Source organism: Diadema setosum, chromosome 11 (genome assembly GCF_964275005.1).
Source record: "Diadema setosum chromosome 11, eeDiaSeto1, whole genome shotgun sequence".
Classification (NCBI taxonomy): domain Eukaryota; kingdom Metazoa; phylum Echinodermata; class Echinoidea; order Diadematoida; family Diadematidae; genus Diadema; species Diadema setosum.
The window spans coordinates 34,719,163-34,741,592 of NC_092695.1; the positions used below are offsets into that span (position 1 = coordinate 34,719,163).

Sequence of the window (22,430 nt, forward strand, 5' to 3'; positions counted from 1 at the left end):
TGATTACATTTGCCATTGCAACAACCGAAATGCTCATAATTGACTGGGATTCCCTAGGGGCTACCTTGTATATTTCATCAAGCCCTCTGTGAATTAATGGTATCTCCATCTTCAAAACATACAGTTAGGCGAGGGTATGTGTCTGTGTGTGAGTGTATGTGAGCTGGTATGTTAATAAGACCTCTGAATCATTAATTTAAATAAAGACCTGTGATTTGTCCTCATATTGTTACTATTGTATGTTCATATCATTCCCCTAATGAACATTTTCTTTGTTGCTGTGTATAATCAAAAACACACAAACAGAATTCACAGCACGGCCCTTCAAATCTGTTGCACCATGTACCCCAAAAATGGTACATTTTATTTTCCATCAATGATGAAACAAGAGTCAATATAATATCTATGTACATACAAAATCAAGAATGTAAGTGAGTAACTGAGATGTCAAGAGTAGTAATGACTTCACAGATCTGATTCAATACTTCTTTGTACATGAAGACACAAGCTCTTGCATTGTGTGTATAAATAAGAACAAACAATGTAACACATATTTCACTTTGCATCACGCTTATCAAAATTCAGACATTAATAACACAGTGGAAACAAGAAATTTCCATACTGATCATCAAACCAGGGAATTGTTATCAAATCTCAAACAGCTTTCACTGCCATATGTAGCATAGTAACACAAACCAGAGTTAAATGCAACATCTTCACTGTCCCACTCCTTATGCATACAGAAAATTAACATGGAGTAAATATACTCCTCCGTCTCAATTCGTAGAAACTTACAATAAAATGACGGTTTTACCAGATTGCAAGGTTAAAAAAAGAGAAACCACTGTAAACTATTCATGAACACATCATAAAAAGATTGCTCAATGAGAGTTACAGACATAGACATCAACCAAAGACTTGATTCATATCCTGCATAAATATATAACATACAAAAGACAAGGTTACATCAAGACAGTAGAAAAAAAAATGTATACAGACCTTCAACAAAAGAGGGTACCATAATTATACAACACAACAAATCAACCCTTCAATCATTGTGAATAGTTCACTCCATGACAATCATAGGGGTGTACCAAAGTCTACTAAAGAGAAGCAACATCCTTTTTCTTATAAACAAAGCATGCAAAAGTAGGAGCAAAATGGTTAAAAAATGAACACTTCAAATAATGAGCATAATAACACTGTTTTACTGACAAATAATGAACAAAAGTAATGCAAACTATGTACTGACCATATACATTTTGTTATTTTTTGCCGTCTGCGTATCATTCAATAAAATGCATGTCAAATTTCAATTATTTTTTTGTACATTCTGTTGAAAAAAAAAAGTGAAAATAAAATTTGAATTGAAACTGTCACTGTGACCCGTTTCATTGTGACTACTGCAAGAATGCGTGATCACCATGGTAACACAAAACAAATGAAGTGCCTCCTGTACCTTTAATGGGCAGAGATAGAGAGGAGCCTCCTATACGCTGATCATGCTCCAACGGGGGAACAGTCAAAGCCTGCTCATTCTCAACAGTTCTATCTCAAAATTACTATTTCCTCACAAATGAAAATTTATAGCACACATTCAATTACAGAAGAGCATCAAGATCTTCTTCCGGTAGGAAGGGGGGCTGAGAGTGGATACCAAGTCATAATGGCTCCCTAGTAGTGCTGCTAAGTAGTGCCTCCCGGTAGCTAATAACGAGCAATCCTCCGGTTCATCAGCTATCATATACTTTAGTTCTCCATAGTAGTTTTGTTGGGTTTTGCTCACAGTATTAGCACACATACCAACTTACCAACAGTGGACTGTCCAAACGGGAATCTTCATTAGTCCTTTATTTCTCAAGTACTCACTTTTTAACAACACATCCTACACCACTGCTGAAAGTTACTTCTGATAGGCCCCGCATTTTCCCCATATGCAATCCTTAACATTCACATTGATGTTCACAAACAATTGAATGCCCTACACTTTTAGCTATCAGTCACAAAAAAAATACCCACAAAAAAACAAATACAACATCTTAATGAATTTATACTGTATATTATGAAACATTTTTTTTGTAAAGAATCTGTACATGTTCTTAAATTCCATGTGAAAACTTAACTGTTTTGGCAAACAGGTGAGGACATGGGCAATACATTTACAAAGACAACAAACTCAAAAAATAAAAATAAAAAAGAGAGGAAAATACAGTAACAGCCTTTTCAGTGACTGCAATCAAACATCATGAAAAGAAGAAACAGCAATGTATACTCTCAATCGATGGTGTGAAAAGAATTGTGCGTCTTAAAAGAGATGAAAACCAAAATTACTTTTAAACCTCACAGAATAAACTTATGATTACATAATACACAACCAAAAGCTAACAACAAAACCTGAAAAAAAAAAATTGCATACAGACTGCATCATTGTCAAGTCAGACATGGAGACTTACAAAACGCAAAGAAGCTATAGTTCTCTTTTTGGCATTAAGTTTAATGCAATCTTCAGCAACAATGTACCTACAGTCTCACAGCTGGTGACACAAGGCAAGTTCATCACACTGACCTTTAGGGCTATCAATCTTCAAAATACACAAAACTATCGCACATGATACCCAAGTGTGCGTGATAATACTAGTGCAGTACAAAATCAATATAGAAAATCGCGCATCTGGATAATTACTGCAGTTTGTTGCAGCCATTCTGCTCTTCATGTTATTGTTTTTACACTAAGACACTAAAGGCATAATATGCACAAACCAGATACAATGTAAATCTGTAATTCATACACCTTTAAATCAACTCCATAAATAGTAACAACCTACAACAACTGCCAAAATAAATGAAAGAATAAACAAAGACATATCTAACTTCAGAAATTCAGACAGAAACATCACAATCTAAATGACATTCACATTTGATTTCTTTCATCTGAAATGCAAATAAGTTACAAATACACTTGCATGCCAACACAATGAGCAGTCAGGCATCGTAAACTGCTGGAGTAGCTCTGTATTGAACATGCTTTATCATATTCCTTGAATATATACTAATTTCTAGCCTGCATAAAATATATTAATTATCACCATGAAGGTCTATCAATTACCTGGTAAATCAAACTTTGCAAGCAAAGAATGGTAAATCTTGTGACTGGTAATCTCAATCATCATTTGGCACTTTGCAAGCTATGAGGACAATTTCCAATAAATACACAATGTATACTTGGAGCAAATTGGAGCAAAAAGTAGAATAAGATGTACAGTGTCAGTGCTTGGGAATTTAATGCATTCATTATCAGTTAATAAGTGTGCTGTCCCTGCTAGTGATTTGTGTAGATTTATGATTTATTCAATTAACATGAAGACTGCACCCATGTATCTTGTATCCATTGTTCAGATCAATTCGGGTCTCAGAGTATTATGTCCTTTTTTTATTCTTTTCTTTTTTGAAAAACACAAAAATCAAGTGCAATACATGTACTACTACATCAGTTTTCCTATATTAGGGATATCTTCTCCGAAGTGGTATAGAATGAAAAAGGCAAACAAGAGTGATTTTTTTTTTTTTTTTTATTGATTTGAATACCCATAACTAAAAAGCGGATCAAAGAAGTCAGGCATCTCCTGCAGATGATCCAGCTGGAGGATTTGTTCCTTCTGAGGTAGAAGAGGGTGAAGGGGCTCCCTTCGCTGCTCCCTCGGCTGCAGGATCTCCATTCCCTGGCTCCGGTGTCTCTTTGGTCATTGGCACTTCAGGCGGCTGGGTGGGACTGGTTTCTTTCACAGGATCTTTGGCCATCTCAGAGCCACTGCCCTCCATATTCGAAAGGGCAGGCGGAGGTGTCAGCTTCTCAAAGATGCCCGTAGAGGTGGATTGGCCAGAGTCCGTCCCCCGGCCTGGGCTGGAACTGGCCAGGGGCACCTCTGCCTCCAGCATCGGCGGCTGGCAGGCCTCTTTGGACTCTCGCAGGGATGCGACAGCTTCTGCTAGCGGCGGAGGCAGCTTTTTGGAGTCTGGTTGGGGAAACGACTTGCCGGCACCTATTACCTCAATAGGCTGGGCCATGCTGGCGAAGTCTGACACAGAGGGCGGGGTCTCTGTTTTGACCAGGTTGTCAGCTGGAACCTCGCCATGGGACGTTTGTGTTGATGGTGCAGCACCAGGTTCATCCTGAACATTACCCTCTACACTCGATGCACCCTGCTCCGCAGTCACTGCAGTTGTTTCACTCTTCACTTCTGGCAATTCAGCTTTTATGGGTGGCACCTGTATATGAGCCTCCTGCGTCTCCTCTGGCTCTGATTTCACCTGGGGCATCTCCTTGATGCTTGCTCCTTGCACATCTGGGCCAACCTCCATTGGCTCCTCAGGTTCAACCTTCACTTTCACCTTCACATCCGTGTCCACTGCTGACCCACCTTCGGTGCTCTGGGTACCTTCAATCTTGCCCGCCTGCTCTGTCTCCATAGGAGTGGCACCTGCATCAGGTTCTGTGATGGTGCTAGTGCCTCCCGCAATTGTTGGGAAGGGCAGGGTGTCTGTGGCTGCACCCAAGGGACCTGGGAAGAGGGGCTGCTGGGAGCTAAAACTGGCACCAGGACTGATGGGTACTCCACTGAAGGAGATGTTCCTGGTTCTCACAAACGGTGGACTGTGAAGGTCATCCGTTGGTGTCTCCAAGAAACCAGAAGTCTAGATATGATCAGAGGAAGGAGATCAGAAAGTCGGAATCAATACCTGTCCAGCATCAGTTTCACACAATTTAGTTGTAGAATGGTTTGAAACAATGAGAATTCATTAATTAACTGGCTTGGTACTAGCTACTTTTCTCATAATCAAATAACAAATCACAGGAGCATCTCTTAAAATCTTTCAAATCTACTGTGACCATCAAAACATCCACAGTATTGTACATCAACATTTCAACCTCATATAAGGGAAGTAACAGTCATAGTTTACAGTAGCATCTATTAACTTCAAACACAAATTTATCATTTTTTTTTCTAACAATCCCTTCATAGATTCACATATTTTCGAGTAGCACAGAAATGTGAATATGATTCTAAAAACAAGTCAATCTATTGACCACAATGGATAATGATGATTTCACGTGGATTTACAGTTTCCATTATTACATTACAAGAGACTAATCAATGGAGAAAGTTATTTTACAGTGCATGTACATGACGGTACTCACATCTTTGACATCATCATAGCAGGATGGATGGAAGGTCTGCACAAAAATATAAATGAAGGAGAAATATATTGGTACATGAAAGAGTCGAGAAATGGAACTCGTATTAATGGGGAAAAGCAGAGCATGTTGCAACACTGTAAGAGGATCAGAGTCATTGCAAGATGAGTGTAGAGTTCTGAAGGATACGAATGAATGTACCAAAGATTGCACATTGTTCCATGGTGGTTGACTGTTCAGACAGCAGAGTTTGGTAATAACACACATTCCTGTTGCAAAATCAACATACAGAATGAACAGAATCCATGCGATGTTGACTGATTGCAGTATCAAACAAAAAAGGATCAGTATAACTGCAAAATACTTCAAACATGTTTAAGACTTAAAAGAAACTTTCAACCCCTTAAAATTGGCACCACTCCTGGGCCCTGCTTCATAAAGCTGTTCGTACAGTTACACATGACCTTACGAAACAACTGGAATATGAAGTGCCAATAAGTGTGCCCATTTTTTTTCTTATATTTAAAAAAGTACGACTGTATGTAAATATTTCATCTACATTGGGGTAAAAATACACTTTCAACTAAAAATGTGAGGATAATCATCATCAGCAAATTTCAACTTTAGCTACTGAAATTAACAATGATTAGGAAATCCACTTGGCTTGCCATATTTGAGTCATTCATTAAGTCGTGCATAACTTTACGAACAGCTTTATGACTCTATATGCAGGGACTCTTAAATGCACGACAAGCCCTGGCAACTCCTCGCAGGGAGTCTAGTGAACAACCCATGCGAAAAACTCACCCGGCCTTCCACACGAACAGCATCCCGAAGATGCCACTCCTCCGTCTCTTCGTCAAAGAACTGCTCAAACTGTTCGCGACATATCTTGCAGTACTGGAAGGGAAAGACATGGGTAACATCGTGAAGAATACTGTGTTCCTTTGTAGTATGCTATCTCTGATAACGTAAATAAATTCACCGACACTGAAAAAGTTCTGTGACCCCGACAGTCATCAGACAACAATTATTACATTAATATGTATCATCTCTCCCTCAACATAAAAGTCAAATTCAACCTGTCAAGGATGAGCTGTTTTTGCTAGTGTATATACACAAATTTCCCACATTCACTTGCCTGAGTATTGACCGATTCGGGTTCGTTGAGGGCAGCAGACATTTTATGGCACTGGGCGCAGCCATGAGCTCAAATTGCGGTGTCTCAGCCGACCCCCCCTGCTCTCCCCCACCCCACGGGCAACATGTTTATCGCGCACTTGTAACAAAGGTTCGCGCACTAAGCAAGCATTCGCGCACTCAGTACGAGATGCCCATTGGCTAAAACAACCATGCATCAGTTTTTCATTCTGCGCGCGTGAGAGGGGTGGGGAGAGAGGAGGGGGGGTCGGCTGAGACACCGCAGTAATGGCGCTGCCCATGCCAAAAATACACATAGCGCGTCACAGAATCGGTCAATACTCAGAGTAGTCTTCAAATGATTAAGAGGGTTTCATGAACTTAACTGAATACCTGGATACTCTAAAACTGACACAATACACTGCACAAAGATTGTGCAAGTCTATAGGATATATTCAATTCTGTCATCTTCATTGTCGCCTGGTAATCATTTCACTTGTGTTGTTTGAGTATTCACACCGGTGTTCAAGCAAACTACAGCTTCGACACCAGGATCTACACAGAACAGATTTGTTCTTCTCAGACACAAACCAACATACTGTCAACTTCTATCTCTAAATTTCATGACTGTTCTCACCTCATCAGTAGGGTCACTGGTAATGGGAACGCTAGCAGCACCTTGCCCTCTCTCCGCCAGCTCCTGGGCCTGTTCATCGAAAAAGGTGCTCCTTGCTGTTGGGAGTAATCAACATGGTAAATAAATTGCATATGGAATTATTTCCACCAACATTCTTGATTATCATGAGTTCTATAATCTGGGTTCATAATGATGCTTTACTTATTTTAAACAAATTCTTGATCTCTTCACCTGTTTTTGCAGAAAAAGACAATTTTGCATAAATTTCCTCACACTCAATTCAACACATCTATCCCCCTTTTTGAAATCATTAACACACCACACATATCTAAACAATGAGATTGCTCATTTATGCCCAGTTGTACTGATGATACCAAGTGCATGCAAAATGAAAAAAAAAAGAACAAAAGATTATTGCATCAACTGAAATTAATACTGAGTCACATGAATGAGAAGGCACCTGATATATGCAAACATAAATTTTGATATCACAAAGACCCTGAAACCATGCATATTGACATTATCAATGAAAGATAACATCAAATCGGTGTCATTAATGGTAACAATGATGATGAAAATAGTATTGATAATCACAACAATTGTAACATATCACAGAAATCATTTCCTGCCCTGGCAGAGAGGGTGCCCCACTCACCGTCTTCCATGTCATTGATCTCCTCGTAGTCCAGCCACTCATCCACCTCGTAGAACCACTTTCTGGATGTGGTGGCCTTGTTGCCGTCCTGCTTCTTGCGGTTCTGGCGGAAGTGCCAGTCCAAGTGTTTGCGGTATCGGTCCATCTGGGCGATGACAAAGCGCTGGCCACATGACGTGCACTGCATCCCGCTGTACATGCGTTTGACCACACCAGGATACCGCCTGACCAAATGGGGGGGGGGGGGGAATTTATCACATCACAATTAGGAGACCAATACTGTTTGTGTTAAATAAAGATATATATATCAGATGCATCTGCAACTTCATTTATCTATTAACCATAGCAGTATGTCCTCCATGCAACATACTCAAAACTTTAGTAATTTACACTTTCCACTTCAGATATTATCCATCTGCTTGCAGAAAATTCAACTTGCTCAACAAGGATACAATGTACTTTGATAAGATATTTCTTTACATGCTTGATAGTTTTTATTGAAAAACAAACAATGAATTACAAAAAAGGTGAGTATAATGTGGGCAAGTTAGAAAAATGATACTAAAAACTAGTGATCTTTGCACTCTTTGCAGCAAAGACAATTGTGTGTTATGAAATCTTTAATGTTTCCAAAACAACCATTCACATGAACCAAATACATGTAATGTTACTTGGATGCTTTATTTGGTGTAAGTCACTTATCGTGGTAACCTGTGTATTCATACTCTACCGTTCATTGGTACATACAGTTCCTAAGTGAGAAATTAAATACATAAACCCTTGATCATCAACACCAACATTTCTTTTATATTTTTCGACCAAGTATACCACAACTGTTGATACCAGCTATGTTCAGAAAAAGAAACAAATCTGCATAACATCCCATAGTTGCTCCAGGCATTCCATGGCTGATGATCCATGCATTGTAACATGGTGAAATGTGATTGCAGAGAAACAGGGTACTGTAAAACATGATATATTCGCGGCATGAAATTTTTGCGAATTGGAGCTGACAGCCTTTTTTGTGGCATGAAATTTTCGCGAATTGCCACTGGCGTTCAATGCATATAGTGTAGACAAGAAATTTTGTGTACATTTTGATTTCATGAATCTTGGCGCTCGCGAAATTTGCGAAATTAAAATGCATGTGAACATTCCTCGTTTTACAGTAGAGAAGGAAGGAGAGAGAGGGGAGAGTGAGAGAGAGAGTGGGTGAGAGATAACTGCTTACGGTTTCAGGTCCTCCAGAGTGAGGTTGATCTCAGGAATATCGTAGGAGCCTTGGTCCTCTGCATCAGGAATTTCCTCGGCATCTTCCTTGTCATGACTCTCCTTCTCCTTGTCACTACCCTCTTTGCTCGGCTGCACGCTTGTCGGTGGAGGAGTACCAGTTTCTTCCGGATGCGGGGAGTCGGACTTGGTTGGCCCCTTGATGATGCCTGTGGCGATCAGCTTGGAGAAGAGTGAGTTGATGTCGACCTGGGAGGTGACCGAAGCTGGTGGCGCTATGTTGTAAAAGGATGAGCAAGGGGACAAAATGATAATAATGATAATATCATATATCACTATACATACATCACAATGCCTGTCAGGAACACAAACAGAGCAAAACATGCAAAAAGTTTGAATAATTTCATCTCACTTTTTTAAAACATGTAAGATTTGTCTTTCAGGAAGTAACCCTTTTTTTTGCAAGCTCTACTCACATTCAGGAGTGTGTGTAAAGCTCGCAAAAAAAGGGCTAATACCTGACTAAAATTTTCTTTGCATGTTAAAAAAAAAAAAAAAAAAAATTGCTGAATGACAGTCAAATATCAATGTAGGACATAACATTTGTCTTTATAGATGTCACAGGATAAAATGGCATACCCTAAAAGTTTCAACTGTTTCATAGTAATGACATTAATGACATATTGCTTTTTTTTTTTATTTAAAAAATCTGCTGAATGACAGTCAAATATCAATGTAGGACATTACATTTGTCTTTATAGATGTCACAGGATAAAATGGCATACCCTAAAAGTTTGAACTGTTTCGTATTATCTCAAACATCCCATCCCAAACATCTTGGTCACTTAAACATTATTTTGTGTGTGTGTGTGTGGGGGGGGGGGGATGGGTTACAGTATGGCTTTCATTATGGAATGTAACATCAGTTTGTTCTTCTATCCTTGCCAACCATTCTTTGCCTACAAATTTGTCACATACTGTAAAAGTGGAAATTTTCGCGGTGTTGAAATTTTCGCGCATTTCGCGCAACCAGAAACTAGCGCGAAAATAAAAACACGCGAATATTTTTGCTTGCCACACGTTCCTGTACGTGATGTCTTGATTCCGCGGAATTAAAAACACGCGAAACTCTTTTGACCCGGCCTAGCGCGAAAAATTAGTCGCGCGAAAATATCCACTTTTACAGTAGGTGTTACCTTTGGGCTTTTTCTGTACACCAATAACTTGCAAATTTATTTGCATCTGTTCTTCAAGAATTGTGTCACCATAAACACTTGGGGTTTACTACCAAATTTTCAACCTCATGGAAGTGACAACAAAAATGGGAAGAAATCATATCTACAAATGTGCTTTCTACAATCAAAATCTCACCGAGAGGCTGTGTTCCTTCTTGGGGTGGATGGAATCCCTGTTCCATAGTTGGTGCAGCATTCATGATTGGTTGCGGTCCACCTGGCCTCATCCCCATGGGCCCACCTGGATGCATGCCTGGCGGCCCCTGGGGTACTCCATGCGGGGCAGCCATCATTACTGGTGGGGGTATCCCCGGGCCACCTGGCATCATGGCCAAATTAGGGCCTCGAGGACCTTGTGGGCCAGGTATCATTCCCATTGGTGGTGGTGGCATCATCCCTAGGTTTGGTCTCTGCATGTCAGGTGGACCTAGGGGGGCCACAGCTCCCTGTGGCATGCTATGTGGAGGCATCCCTTGTGGTGGTAGCACCTCTGGCTGGAGTGGGGGGCCCATATTTCCTGGTGGCATACTGTTTGGAATCACTCCCGATGGTCGTATGCCTGGCGGCACTCCAGGGGGTACTCCAGGGGGTACTCCAGGGGGTACTCCAGGGGGCAAACCTTGGGGCATGTCAGGTGGAACCCCACCTTGTTGTGTGGGATCAGATGAGATTATCCCTGGAGGAAATGGTGGTCTCGGAGGCATACCTGAGGGACCACCCTGCTGGTCAAACATCTCTTGCTGAGGCTGCATTGGTCCTTGTGGTTGTGGTTGTCTTTCAATACCCCCTTGATTAGGGAAATTGGGAGCCCCAGGTCTGAGCCTGTTCATCATGTTAATGCCTGGCATGGATTGTATCTTCTGTAATAAGCTCTGTTGTGCAGCCTGGAGGATATTGCTGGGAACATTACCTCTCACTCCTAAATTGTGCAATGCAGCTTGGAGAAGGTTAGGGGAGTTCAAATGTGTCATCAACTGTGGATTTGAAGATAACATTTGCTGCTGCATTTGTTTCACCACTTGCTGACTAACATTTTGTACAATTTGTTGTAGGTTACCCAAATTGGGTACAATTTGTGGGGGCATACCTCCTCCAGATCCATTTGTTGGACCCTGTGCAGAAGACGTTGGCGGGTTGATAGAAGTTGGAACAGGTTGGTTTGGCATTCCACGTATAGTCCCATCAGGACCTTGAAATCCTTGGTGTCTGGGACCATCTGGTCCTCCTGGACCTACATGCCTTGGACCATCAGGGCCGTGTGGACCCACGTGCCTTGGGCCATCTGGTCCTCCTGGACCCATATGTCTTGGGCCATCTGGTCCTCCTGGAACCATGAGTCTTGGACCATCTGGTCCTCCTGGACCTCCATGCCTTGGACCCATCTGTCTTGGGCCACTTGGTCCTCCTGGACCCATATGCCTTGGACCATCAGGTCTGCCTGGACCCATGAAGCGAGAACTGTCTGGTCCACCTGGACCCATAAATCGTGGGAAATCTGGTCCTCCTGGACCCATATGCCTTGGCGGCTCTGGACCCATATGCCTTGGAGGCTCAGGACCCATAAATCTAGGTCCATCTTGTCCTCCTGGACCTAGGTGCCTTGGACCCTCTGACCCCACAGGACCCATGAATGGTGGGCTATCTGGTCCTCCAGGACCCATAAAGCGTGGACCATCTGGTCCTTCTCGATGAATGTGTCTATGATTATCTGGTCTCCCTGGACCCATAAATCTAGGATCATCGGGTCCCTCTGGGCCAATGCGTCCATGATTATCAGGTCCTCCTGGGCCCCTGTGTCTTTGTTCGTCTTGTCCATCTGGTCTCATATGCCTCCGCTCCCGAAGCCTTTCACGCCTTTGTGATTCTGGATCTATGGGCCCTCTGTAATCCGGTCTATCTCCTGGCTGGAAAGGTGGTCCATCTGGACGATGGAACTGAGGGCCTCCTTCCCTGCAAATTTTGGAAATAAAAATGATGTTATTACTTAGCAACATTTAGAAATGTTTTAATCTAATACAGTTTCAAAAGCCTATGCTCGCTTTGTGGCACCCACTCCCTATACACTGTAAAGTTTCCCTCTTCTCTGAAAAACTTCCTCAGAAGGCAATAAAAACTAGCACACAGGTGATGCTTGAATGGCATTGAATTAAGACATAAAGTACCCATAATATATGATTAAAGTTTGACAATTATAGACTTCAAAAAAGAGTTCAGTCAACTTGTTATCACATCCAATGAATCCGATGACACTTAATACAATCTGAATAATAAGACTCAAGAGTTTTCATTCAAATACATGTACGTTACCATTCTTTCGCATTTAAATGAGGATATTATACCCCCATCTCACTAGACGGCGATTCCGCTACCATCATCAAAAATCGACAAAGCGTGGCGGATCGTGGCTTGATTGCTTTAAATCTTCTCCGTCGTATCTTGAGCGGTTCAGAAGCGCGGAGGGTCGCCACCATCGCCATGGTCGGCGACCTCGCTGCGGAAGTTTTGAACACGTCCAAAACTTCCGTAGCGAGGTTGCCGTGGTTTTAGAGCATATCACAATCGCCTCACAAACGCATTAAAAGCGCCACATTCGAAACTCTGACGGGGTAACAACATGTTAGGTGTCTTGAGTCTTGACGAAGTAATCCCTATAGCAGCTGCAAGTACAGCTAGACTGGGATGCAAGTTGGTGCAGTGGCAGTATGTGATGGTGCACGTGATTATATCAGGATATGTACAATTAAAACGTGATACATGTGCAAGTAAAAGATGCTCTTGAATTACAGCATCCTGTCACCAATGGGAGGCTTCATCCTTCTAATAGCTGGAATGGCAGTCTCTTGGAAAGCAGCAAGGGTTTGTGCTGTTACTGCTTGATATGGAAGACAGTTCCATATATGGATGGCTCGAGGATAGAAGGAAAACTTGTAGGGATCTACAACTCAATCGCATTGAAAGCGGCCCCCATCGTCCATGAAAATTACCACTTTTACAGTACTACGTAACAAGAACCAACCATGAAAGAAAGAAAGTGATGCACAGACCAGGAAGGTGGACATGGAGAAAAGTGTATAAAATTCATTTTTCCACGTACACTTACTACGAATCTACTTTTGTTTGTCATACTGTAAAACGAGGAATGTTTGCGTGCATTTTAATTTCGCGAATTTCGCGAGCGCCAAGATTCGCGAAATTAAAATGTGCGCGAAAGTTCTTGTCTACACTGTATGCATTGAATGCCAGTGGCAGTTCGCGAAAATTTCATGCCACAAAAAAGGCCGTCGCCGCCAATTTGCGAAAAATTCATGCCGCGAATATATCATGTTTTACAGTATACCATTGCAAGTCAATGAAAGTCAATTTAATTGTAATCTTTTCAAATATATCTTCATGAAATTGTCTCATTGTAGGATACGATTTGAAGTTTGCTTGTAAGCCGGTTCTTTAATAGTTTACACACATTTTACCCTTTTAATTGAATGGATGACTTAACTAATAGTGCAATTTCACATTAGGCTCTAACTGGTGTGTTCTAGAATGCTAAGATGTAAGAGTAAAACCATATTCTGCATATCCATGTTGGTTTGACACTGACATCTGCCTGAAGAAATTCAATCATGAAACCCATTTTATACCCCGATCGCTTGAGATAGCAGCATGAGCTCGGTGTAAACGTATCACTGTCGCTCCGATCGTACCACTGTTGTACCGAGGTCTTGATAAGCGTACGCATATCGCAATACGATCGCTTTGATCGCAGAAGCAGCATGTCTCGTCGGCTTGGAAAAGTGGCAAAAACGTGGCAGCCTCGTAGCATTATCGTGGCACTATTACCTACAGCGCAGGTTGAGCGTAGAGAAACCGTAGTGCAATCGCCTTGGAGGCCAAATATGGAGACGGACGGTGATCGCGCCACGATTTGCTAAATCGCCACAGATCGCCATGGTCGCCTTCCTAGTGAGATGGGGGCCTTATCAATTTGCCACCCAAATACCATCAAACAAGATGAGTAATTATATTTCATAGTCTAGGCTCTTTGCATAAACATATGAATTCTAACTATCCAACTCCCCCTTCTGTGACAAGCAGTCCAACTTACCATCAAAATGTTTCAGAAATAGTAACTATAGGTCGGGTGTAATCTGAATGATATGAGATATAAAACATACCAGAACCTGAAATGCACACTATATCATACTTCTATAATAATCATACACTTCCTACCTGTTGCTAAAACCTGGTGGTCCATGTTGCTCCACATCCAAGTCTTCATGAAGTCTATTCCCCCTCAAATACATGGGTTCATCTCTCATCTCTGGTGGGCCTTCTTGTTCTCTTTCCTGATTTTCCATACTTGGGGAATGAGGGGCATCTGGGTGTCTGTTTCTGGGCCCCCTTTCAGGTAAGAACTCTGGACGATTTCCTCTCCTTGAGGACCACCTATCTCTTCTCTGAAACTCCTCAAACTTTAGATTCTCGGAATCAGCATGTGGGGGGAAGTCGTCTCTGCGATCCATCATTTGTCCTTCATCTGGATTGTGTGGAGTTTCTAATAAAGGATCACCCCTTTGTTTTAATCGCATGTGCATAGGTGGATGACCCCGCGTCTTTCTTGGCTCATTTCTTGATTGGTCCCTGGGTTGAATGGCTATGTCGTCGTGTTGACGATAAAGGGGCCCACTGAAATGTTCATCTTTCCAAGGTAGATCACGGTGCTCAAATGGTGGCATATTTTCCTGTCTGCCAGGAGGGTGTTCAAGCAGGTGTCTCTCACCTTCCCTAGAGGATACTCTATGGTCCCTCCTGCGTCTAGCATACCTTGGATCACGGGGGTCCATGCCTTCACCTTCTCCTTCATTGTGAGGAGCACACACTTCATCAGGATGATCTTTCTTCCACTGCTGCCAGCGGTTTGACATGCCACCTGAAAACTGTCTCAGCAAAGGCCTATGCCCACAGACGGGCCCATTTCTTGGAATTTGTTCTCTTGCTGGAATGTCTTCCTGAAGATGGGGCTGGAAAGGGCCTGACAATTGTGGAATATCTTGAGATTCTGGAGGTGCTGCTCTCTGCTCCATATTTTGTCTCTCACTTTTGTCAAATCTTTCGTGACCTTCAACAGGATGCCGCAGGTCAACATCTCCAGCTGGTAATTCTACATCTGGATTGCTGCTCTCATTCAGACCAGTCAACAGTTTCCTGTCATCAGTGTCTCTTTTTGGTTCTTCATTTTCAGCAGGGATTTCCCCTGCCTTGGGCCTCTCATCTTTGTCGCTAGTTTGTTCCTTCAATTCACTGAAAGCAGTACTCTTCTCTTTTACCTGGTTCAGGTCTGGCATTTGCTTCAATTCTTCTGTAAAGGTTGCACTATTAGAACCAACTGTCTCTGATTTACTCTCTTTCTTGCATTCAGATATTTGCCGCATGTCAACATCTTGTTCTAATTTGGAGTCTGTCTGGTTACTGGCTTTAAATGTGTCCCCAGCATTAGCCTCATTCTCATTACTCCTCCTTTCATCTTTCACATCTTTCCTTAGTGACTCTGATGGCATGCCAACATCTGAGCTTTCATTTTTAACTGTATCCATCTTTGTGCTCGCCTCGGTAGTGCTCTTTGCGAGTTTCTCAGAGACAGTGGCAGAATCATCAAGCGCCCTACTGCTGTTACTGTCACCCGACTGGAGGCTCTTGCGTTCATCTGTGTCGGACAATATGGCTTCTTTCTTGGAGTCAGCATGAAAGACAGAGGGTAGCAACCTGTCATCCGTATCAAAATTTCTTCCAGGGGGCAATTTTCGCATGTCCAAGTCCCCATGATCAGAACGCATTGTGAAGAGGTGCACATCCCTCTCATCTGTATCACTTGGTGCGAATGGATGCCCATGCTTTATGGGTCCATTGTACGGCTTAAACACTCCAGTCTTCCTCTCATCTACATCTTGTCCGACTTCCTCTGAAGTGCTCCTGAAATCGCCCTGGCTGAGAGAGTCTCCTTTGTCCACATCTCCAAGCTTTCTTACGTCCATCCCAGAATCTCCTTGGATACGTCGCTCAGATGGGAATGAACGCATCCGGGGATCTTCTAAGAGCGTCCTCCTTTTTGGATACTCATCTTTCCTGTAAGCATCTGTGTCAGGGTGTTCTCTTATATCATGAAAATCTCTGGAATCCATTTTATCTCTGGGATCACGCTGATTAAAATTCCTCATATCTGGGGGACCTCTGTGATCCTGGATGTCTGGGTGACTGTGCATCTCACGAAAGGCCCTTGGGTCTCTCGGATCTCTAGGACCCCTGGGATCTTGCGGTGCTCTGGTGATACGGGGATCTTGAGCTGGCAAGGCTCGCCTTGGGTAGTGTGGCGGGTGCTGATGCCTGTGCTGCTCTTCTTCACGTTTCCGGTGATGGATCTTGTAAATTTCATTGAGCTCTCGTAGAAGTTGCTGATGTTGGTCATGGCTCAGGGCTCCAGAATGCAGTTGTTTATCAGCCTGTTGAAATAATACAATGGCATACACATCAGAGAATCTTTCTTGAACAGCAAGAATATAAATTTGTTACATTTTACATGTAGGTTAAGCATGTGTATACTTATTGAAGATAGTTGAATTGAAATGATAAAATACAATGTTGACTGAAAAATGAACGTACAGTGTTTACCACCAAGACATAAAAACTACCCTTAAACCAAGTCCAGACGATCTGTTGTGGCTCAGTGAATAAGATCACAGACTGTCAATCATGAGGTTCCTGGTTCAAGTCCCTTACAGCAGTTTTGCCCCCAACCAAGGCACCTTATCCTTGTTGAGGATTAGACATTGTTGGTACCATGGTTGCTTGCTTCCTTAGCAGCAAAATAAAACAAGCCAATTCAATTCATTTCATTTCAATCTTAGCACCAATTGATAAGCCATTTATCCTTGCATCACAATGGGAGCACATCTGCCATTCTGTATGTCATGTAGAAAATCACGTTTTACATTTCAATCACAATTGATTAGGAGTTGTTACCTGCTTGAGCACCTCAGCCAGTTTGTTCAGGGACAGCTCTTGGGGGATGGTGACATTGGGATCGACAAGACTGGGCCTTCGGTGGGGTGGACGTTGCCCATATGGGTACTGGCCATGGTGACCCTCATACTCCCTAGAACTGCTTCGCTCCCAGCCTGCTGCCCTTTCACGTGCACTCCTGTCCCTAGTGTTATCACAGTAAGGCATTAAGGTACTTAAAATTAGGCACTGTGTCACACAAACTAATGCATATGGAAATTATAATGAACTTGTTCAGCACAGACAATGCTGTTTTTCTTTACTAGCTTCACACAGAATGATGTTGCAGTTAAAATTACACATGGCCAAGCATCCCTCAGGCAAGCACTATGAACTAAATCATAACTAAAATAGAAATCAAAGTCTATCTGCATTGATGTCTATCATTTATTCCAAGATTTTAAATTCAATTGCAGAATGAAAATATAGGGACATTAATATTTCTGAAAAATTCTGCAGACATGATAAACAATATCAGATTTCTCAGTGGTATCACTTGGATAATACAAAAGGATTTAATGAGTTAATACACATGTGGAATGATAACCAATAGTCCAAACATAGTGCGGTGAGAGACTCATGTGATATACCAAGGGATGGAGGCCTTGTATTGAAGGGTTTAACATTGAATAACACTGTTCTTACAGAGCAACCTCACTTTGCCAAACATTATAACACCATGAGAGAACATTTGAACACCTGTATTACAAAATAACAAAAGGAATTTGTTACAACATTTGTTCTCAGTAAAATGAACTCTTGAATCTTGAAGGAGTATTGAGTGATTCATGTGTGATAATCCATATCGCAAAGACTCACCTCTGAATTTGATTTTCTCTGTCTCTCTCAGCTTTCTGTTGTTCTCTCTCTATAAGACGAGCCCTTTTCTTTGGTGGCAATTGATCTGGTTTTGAATATTTCTTCAGCAATGATTTATCCTCATCGAGCCTCTCTGGTGATGGTGATTTCCGCTTCTCAGTCTTGATTTCAGGCTTGTTCTCTTTGCTGTCCTTTCTTCTGCTGTCTTCTTTGGTCATTGACTTCCCACTGCGCCTCTCGCGATCACTCCTCTCACGATCACCCCTCTCTGACGAGCGTGGCGATCTTGATCCGGAGTGAGGGGATCGTGACCGAGACCTGGGCTGGGATTCAGAGCCAGATGCCGACTCAGAAGAGGGAAGTCGCTTTGATGTGCGCGAGTCGCTCCTCCCTTTCTCCTCCTTTTCATTATGCAAAGTCTTGCGGTAGTTCCTTGTTGAAGACCTCAGTCCTCTCTTTGTAGTATCCCTTTCAGTTGCCTTTTCAACTACCTTGTCCTTCTTAGTTGACTGCTTTTTGGTCTCCTTTGTCTCCTTCTCGTGTAGGCTCTCCTCCTTCGATTTTTCCTTGCTAGAGAGATCAAGGTGCTCCAACTTGACAGCAGTCTTCGATGATTTGGGAGCAGGTGCTTTTCCCTTGATGGGTGATTTTTTCTTTGGTGCTCCGCTGTCTGAAGATTTCTGCACACCACTTGGACCACTTGGCTTTTTGGGCTCTGCACTTGGTGGTTTCTGCCTATCTGATGATTTAGATGAAGCAGTGGACTTGACAGGGAGCGGTGTCACTGATGCTGATGGTTGCACTCCTTGGGTGGGAGCAGCAGTGGTAGTGCTGTCTCTGGCACTAGATGTCATCACCTCCGCTGTGGTATTCCCTGATGTCACAACCGAAGTGACTTGGGGTTCTGCCCCAAATGCCTGGGGTGAGCTGAATGGTGCGGCTGGGTCACTGAACGCTTGCTGCTGCTCCTGTTGCTGCTGCTCCTGCTGTTTCATTTGTTGTTTCCTCTGTTGCAAGATCATGAGCTGCTCTTGCTGCTGTTTCTGCTGTTGTTGCTGCTCCATGGCTTGGCGGAGCCTGGGATCTCTAGCCAATCTTGGGTCACGCGAGGCAGCAGCAGCGCGCCGTGGGTCACGAGACTGGGGTGTTGGCATGCTAACATGAGACATCTGCACATATTACAGACAAAGAACAAACACAGAGGATGAGAAGAGTTCAAATCATTTTTAACATCTTTTGTCTTGGTGTCCAAACAGACACTTAAATAAAATGATATAAAGACCATGCTTCATTACAGTTTTCCTAAAATCAAATCTTGATTAATATTGTTTGAATGAATGATACGATTACGCATTTCTCCCAAACCTTACATAGTACCAACAAACGGTGTGATTATTATTAGAGTTTTGCAAAATCACTGCACTGCTCATAGAGGTAAAGGCATAAAAGTCTTGAGTTGGGCATCTGAAAGATAGGACAAATCAAGCCCAACCTCAAACAATAAGAATGATAATCATTTAACACAGACTCTATTGCACAAACAACTAAGGCTAACATGTACTTGGGTCAGAATGTAAAGGTCTGGCATCAAATTGGTTTAGAACTGCAAAACCAGTAAACACTGACATTCTCAAGCCCTATCATTTTTTGGATAGATATATGTGACAGACATAACACATTGGATGGATTTTACTGGAGAGCAGCTTGCTACAAGATTGCTCACCTGGGTGTCACTGGTAGCAGCATTGCTGGCTTCCTGCATGGAGGACACAGAATCGGAGGGAACAGGCTGCATCACCGATGGTATTCCAGTGGGAGGGCCCCCACTTGCAGGGATGAGAACAGGAGGAGCAGAGGGCCGGATGTGGGGGGATACTCCCAGGAGGCCTGTCTGAGGACCAGGAGCTGGCTGCTGATGCTGCGTGGGCATAGCTCCAAGGATGCCTGGACCAGCTGGTACCATCCCCTGGATACCCCCCTGTTTGAGCAGCAAGGCGGCAAATGCCAAGTTGCTGGTTGGGTCTGCAATGGAGGTTGGCAGGGGCCCAGGAGGCAGGGTCCCGGGGGGAATTGCCCCAGGAGGCAGGGTCCCAGGGGGAATTGCCCCAGGAGGCAGGGCCACAGAGGGCGGGGCCACAGAGGGCGGGGCCCCAACCGGTGGGGCCACAGAAGGCAGGATAGGAGGTGCTTCTGAGCTGGTTGCTGGGGTCTTTTGTGCACTCATCTGACTTAGCTGTAGCTGCTGCTGAGCAATAGCTTCATTCTTCACTGCCAATTCTTTGGTCTGTAAGGAGAGGAAAATATCCATAAGAAAATACACGTACATTGTATGTGAATGTATGTGTAATGTGAATACTCTACATGTGTCTCATATATATATGGGTGTTAAACCTTTTGTTATATCTTGTTTTATCTTCTTTATAGCTTTAGCCTTTCATTATAAGTATTTCAAAAAGCTGTTAGAGCCCTATTTGTTATTAGATATTCCTTCATAACTTGGTACTTTACATCAGACTAGTACAAGTGAAATTGCATCCAGTTGTTGTGTTTAAAAGAAAAGAGAGAAAAAATGGGGCCCTATAGTATAAAACAAATAATTTGCCCCAGACAATAAGGACATAAATCAAAACATAATAGACCTTGATGATATCAAACATGAATATTAGATATACCATATGTAATGTCTCAGCAAGGGAGCTCATAAAGTCTCCACAAGGGAGCTCATACAAAATATCTCCACAAAGGAGCTTATATGAATTTTAATTATTACGGTAATAATATTCAGTACCAATAATAATAGTCATGTCTCAAAAAAGAGCTCATACTAAAAGAATACAAATTGTGTCCAGCATTCACGAGATTTGTCAGCAACTAGGGAAGGAAAGGGAAGTAACTAATTGTACAACTACTGTAAATCATACCCAAATTGTATCATAATGCATGGCCCAGATATGCTTACACAGCTGGCCAGCTATGTCAAGTACAAGTTAAATGGACCCATGAATTAGAATACAACAATCAGTTCTGATTCCAAAGTCCCCATTTCAAAATCAAACCCATCTTACATCCAGCGAACTAGACACAACTCCAGCTAAAGCACAAATTTGTGGTGGGTGTGGCTTATTACCTGGGCTTCCAGTTTGGCCTTGGTCTGCTGCAGCTCCAGCTCCAGACGCTGCTGCTGGATCTGAAGTAGCTCCTGTTGCTTGGAGATCAGGCTCTGACGCATCTCTTGCTCAAGACGCTCCTTCTCCGTCAGCTGGGCGCTGGATGCTGAATCAGTTGTTGGGGGCACGCTGGTGGTGGTGGTAGTAGTAGTAGACTCCATAGGCGCAGGCTGATGAAATTTAAAGGACAATGACTTAAGACAGTCCCTTCCATGAGTTCGTGTTACTTTACAAGTCTTCCAAACTGCTTGAAAATGCTTGTGACGGAATGCATGTACCAAGTCAAATCAAATTGAAGGTACTGTATTCCGTATTTTCCTCACATAGCAAAGTAAGTAGTTGGAAAAGACTACAATTTTTATTCATCTACTTAATTACAATGGCACTGTAGTCACATTAACCTTTAATTCACATATATCATACCACTTACAAAAGTGGTCAACTTGAATAAAAGTACTGTATTTATTAAATGACTGCCGTCCTTATTTATTAGGATTCAGATTGATTAAATGCTCTTTCTTTCAGATGCCCACACAATCTGTCATATAAGCCTTTAAGATGCATGTTGACTGGACCCATTGGATACAACAATAAACACTAATTTTACATTCCCTCATATCAAACACATAACCATCCTATGCCTCCTTACCCCTCTGTTGAATTACACTCACACTGAAAGCAAATAAAACTGTGATTCACATGAATTGTACCACTTTTTCAACAGCCACATAAACTGGCATTTTCAGTGTATGCCGCCTAAGAGGTTAAATTTCAATACATCATCTCTCATTCTGCTCTGGTTGTGATTTGATATTTTTTTTTATGAAGCCAACACTGAGGAAAAAATGGTGTACAGCTGTCCCTGTTCACAGTGCTACAATATCCCTTCACTCTTCTTGGAGCTGGTTGCTGATTGCACTTGAAACTCGCGTCGATGATTCAGGGTGAAAATACAAACCAAACCAGCTTACCAACCAATCACTCAAACACAAACAAAACCAACCTAGGAAAGGCACCCCCCCCCCCCCCCCCAATGTCATCAGACTTTCCTAACCTTCCTTCCTTTTATCGTTAAAGGGATGGTACAGTATTGGTGGAGATGAGAATTGGGCTTTTAACTTTTTGCGAGATACCAAGAAAACACTTATGATATATGGCAGAGCATGCCATTTTAAGAGGAATTCAAAGTTTATTTGTTGAAAATCGGGTTTGGAATGACTGAAACATCCAAAAACAAAGTAAAACAAAGCGATCGTAATAAAGTATGGGTCCCCACACTTTATCAAAATCACTCTTTTTTTTT

At 42.4% G+C, this 22,430-nt stretch overlaps 1 protein-coding gene across 1 annotated transcript in view; it reads right to left on the bottom strand.

The window, feature by feature from the left end:
* Positions 1 to 3,456: 3,456 nt before the first annotated feature.
* The window catches only part of LOC140235450 (uncharacterized), a 35,605-nt gene continuing 16,631 nt past the window's right edge, over positions 3,457 to 22,430 (bottom strand). The window contains exons 4-15 of the mRNA XM_072315477.1: positions 21,088 to 21,297; positions 19,684 to 20,244; positions 17,961 to 19,129; positions 17,103 to 17,286; positions 14,316 to 16,582; positions 10,228 to 12,041; positions 8,858 to 9,131; positions 7,627 to 7,850; positions 6,972 to 7,066; positions 6,002 to 6,094; positions 5,198 to 5,233; positions 3,457 to 4,692 (exon numbers count right to left, since the gene is read on the bottom strand). Of these exons, the coding sequence (XP_072171578.1) occupies positions 3,613 to 4,692; positions 5,198 to 5,233; positions 6,002 to 6,094; positions 6,972 to 7,066; positions 7,627 to 7,850; positions 8,858 to 9,131; positions 10,228 to 12,041; positions 14,316 to 16,582; positions 17,103 to 17,286; positions 17,961 to 19,129; positions 19,684 to 20,244; positions 21,088 to 21,297 (8,007 nt within the window). The 3' untranslated portion in view covers positions 3,457 to 3,612. The remainder of the gene's footprint in view (positions 4,693 to 5,197; positions 5,234 to 6,001; positions 6,095 to 6,971; positions 7,067 to 7,626; positions 7,851 to 8,857; positions 9,132 to 10,227; positions 12,042 to 14,315; positions 16,583 to 17,102; positions 17,287 to 17,960; positions 19,130 to 19,683; positions 20,245 to 21,087; positions 21,298 to 22,430) is intronic.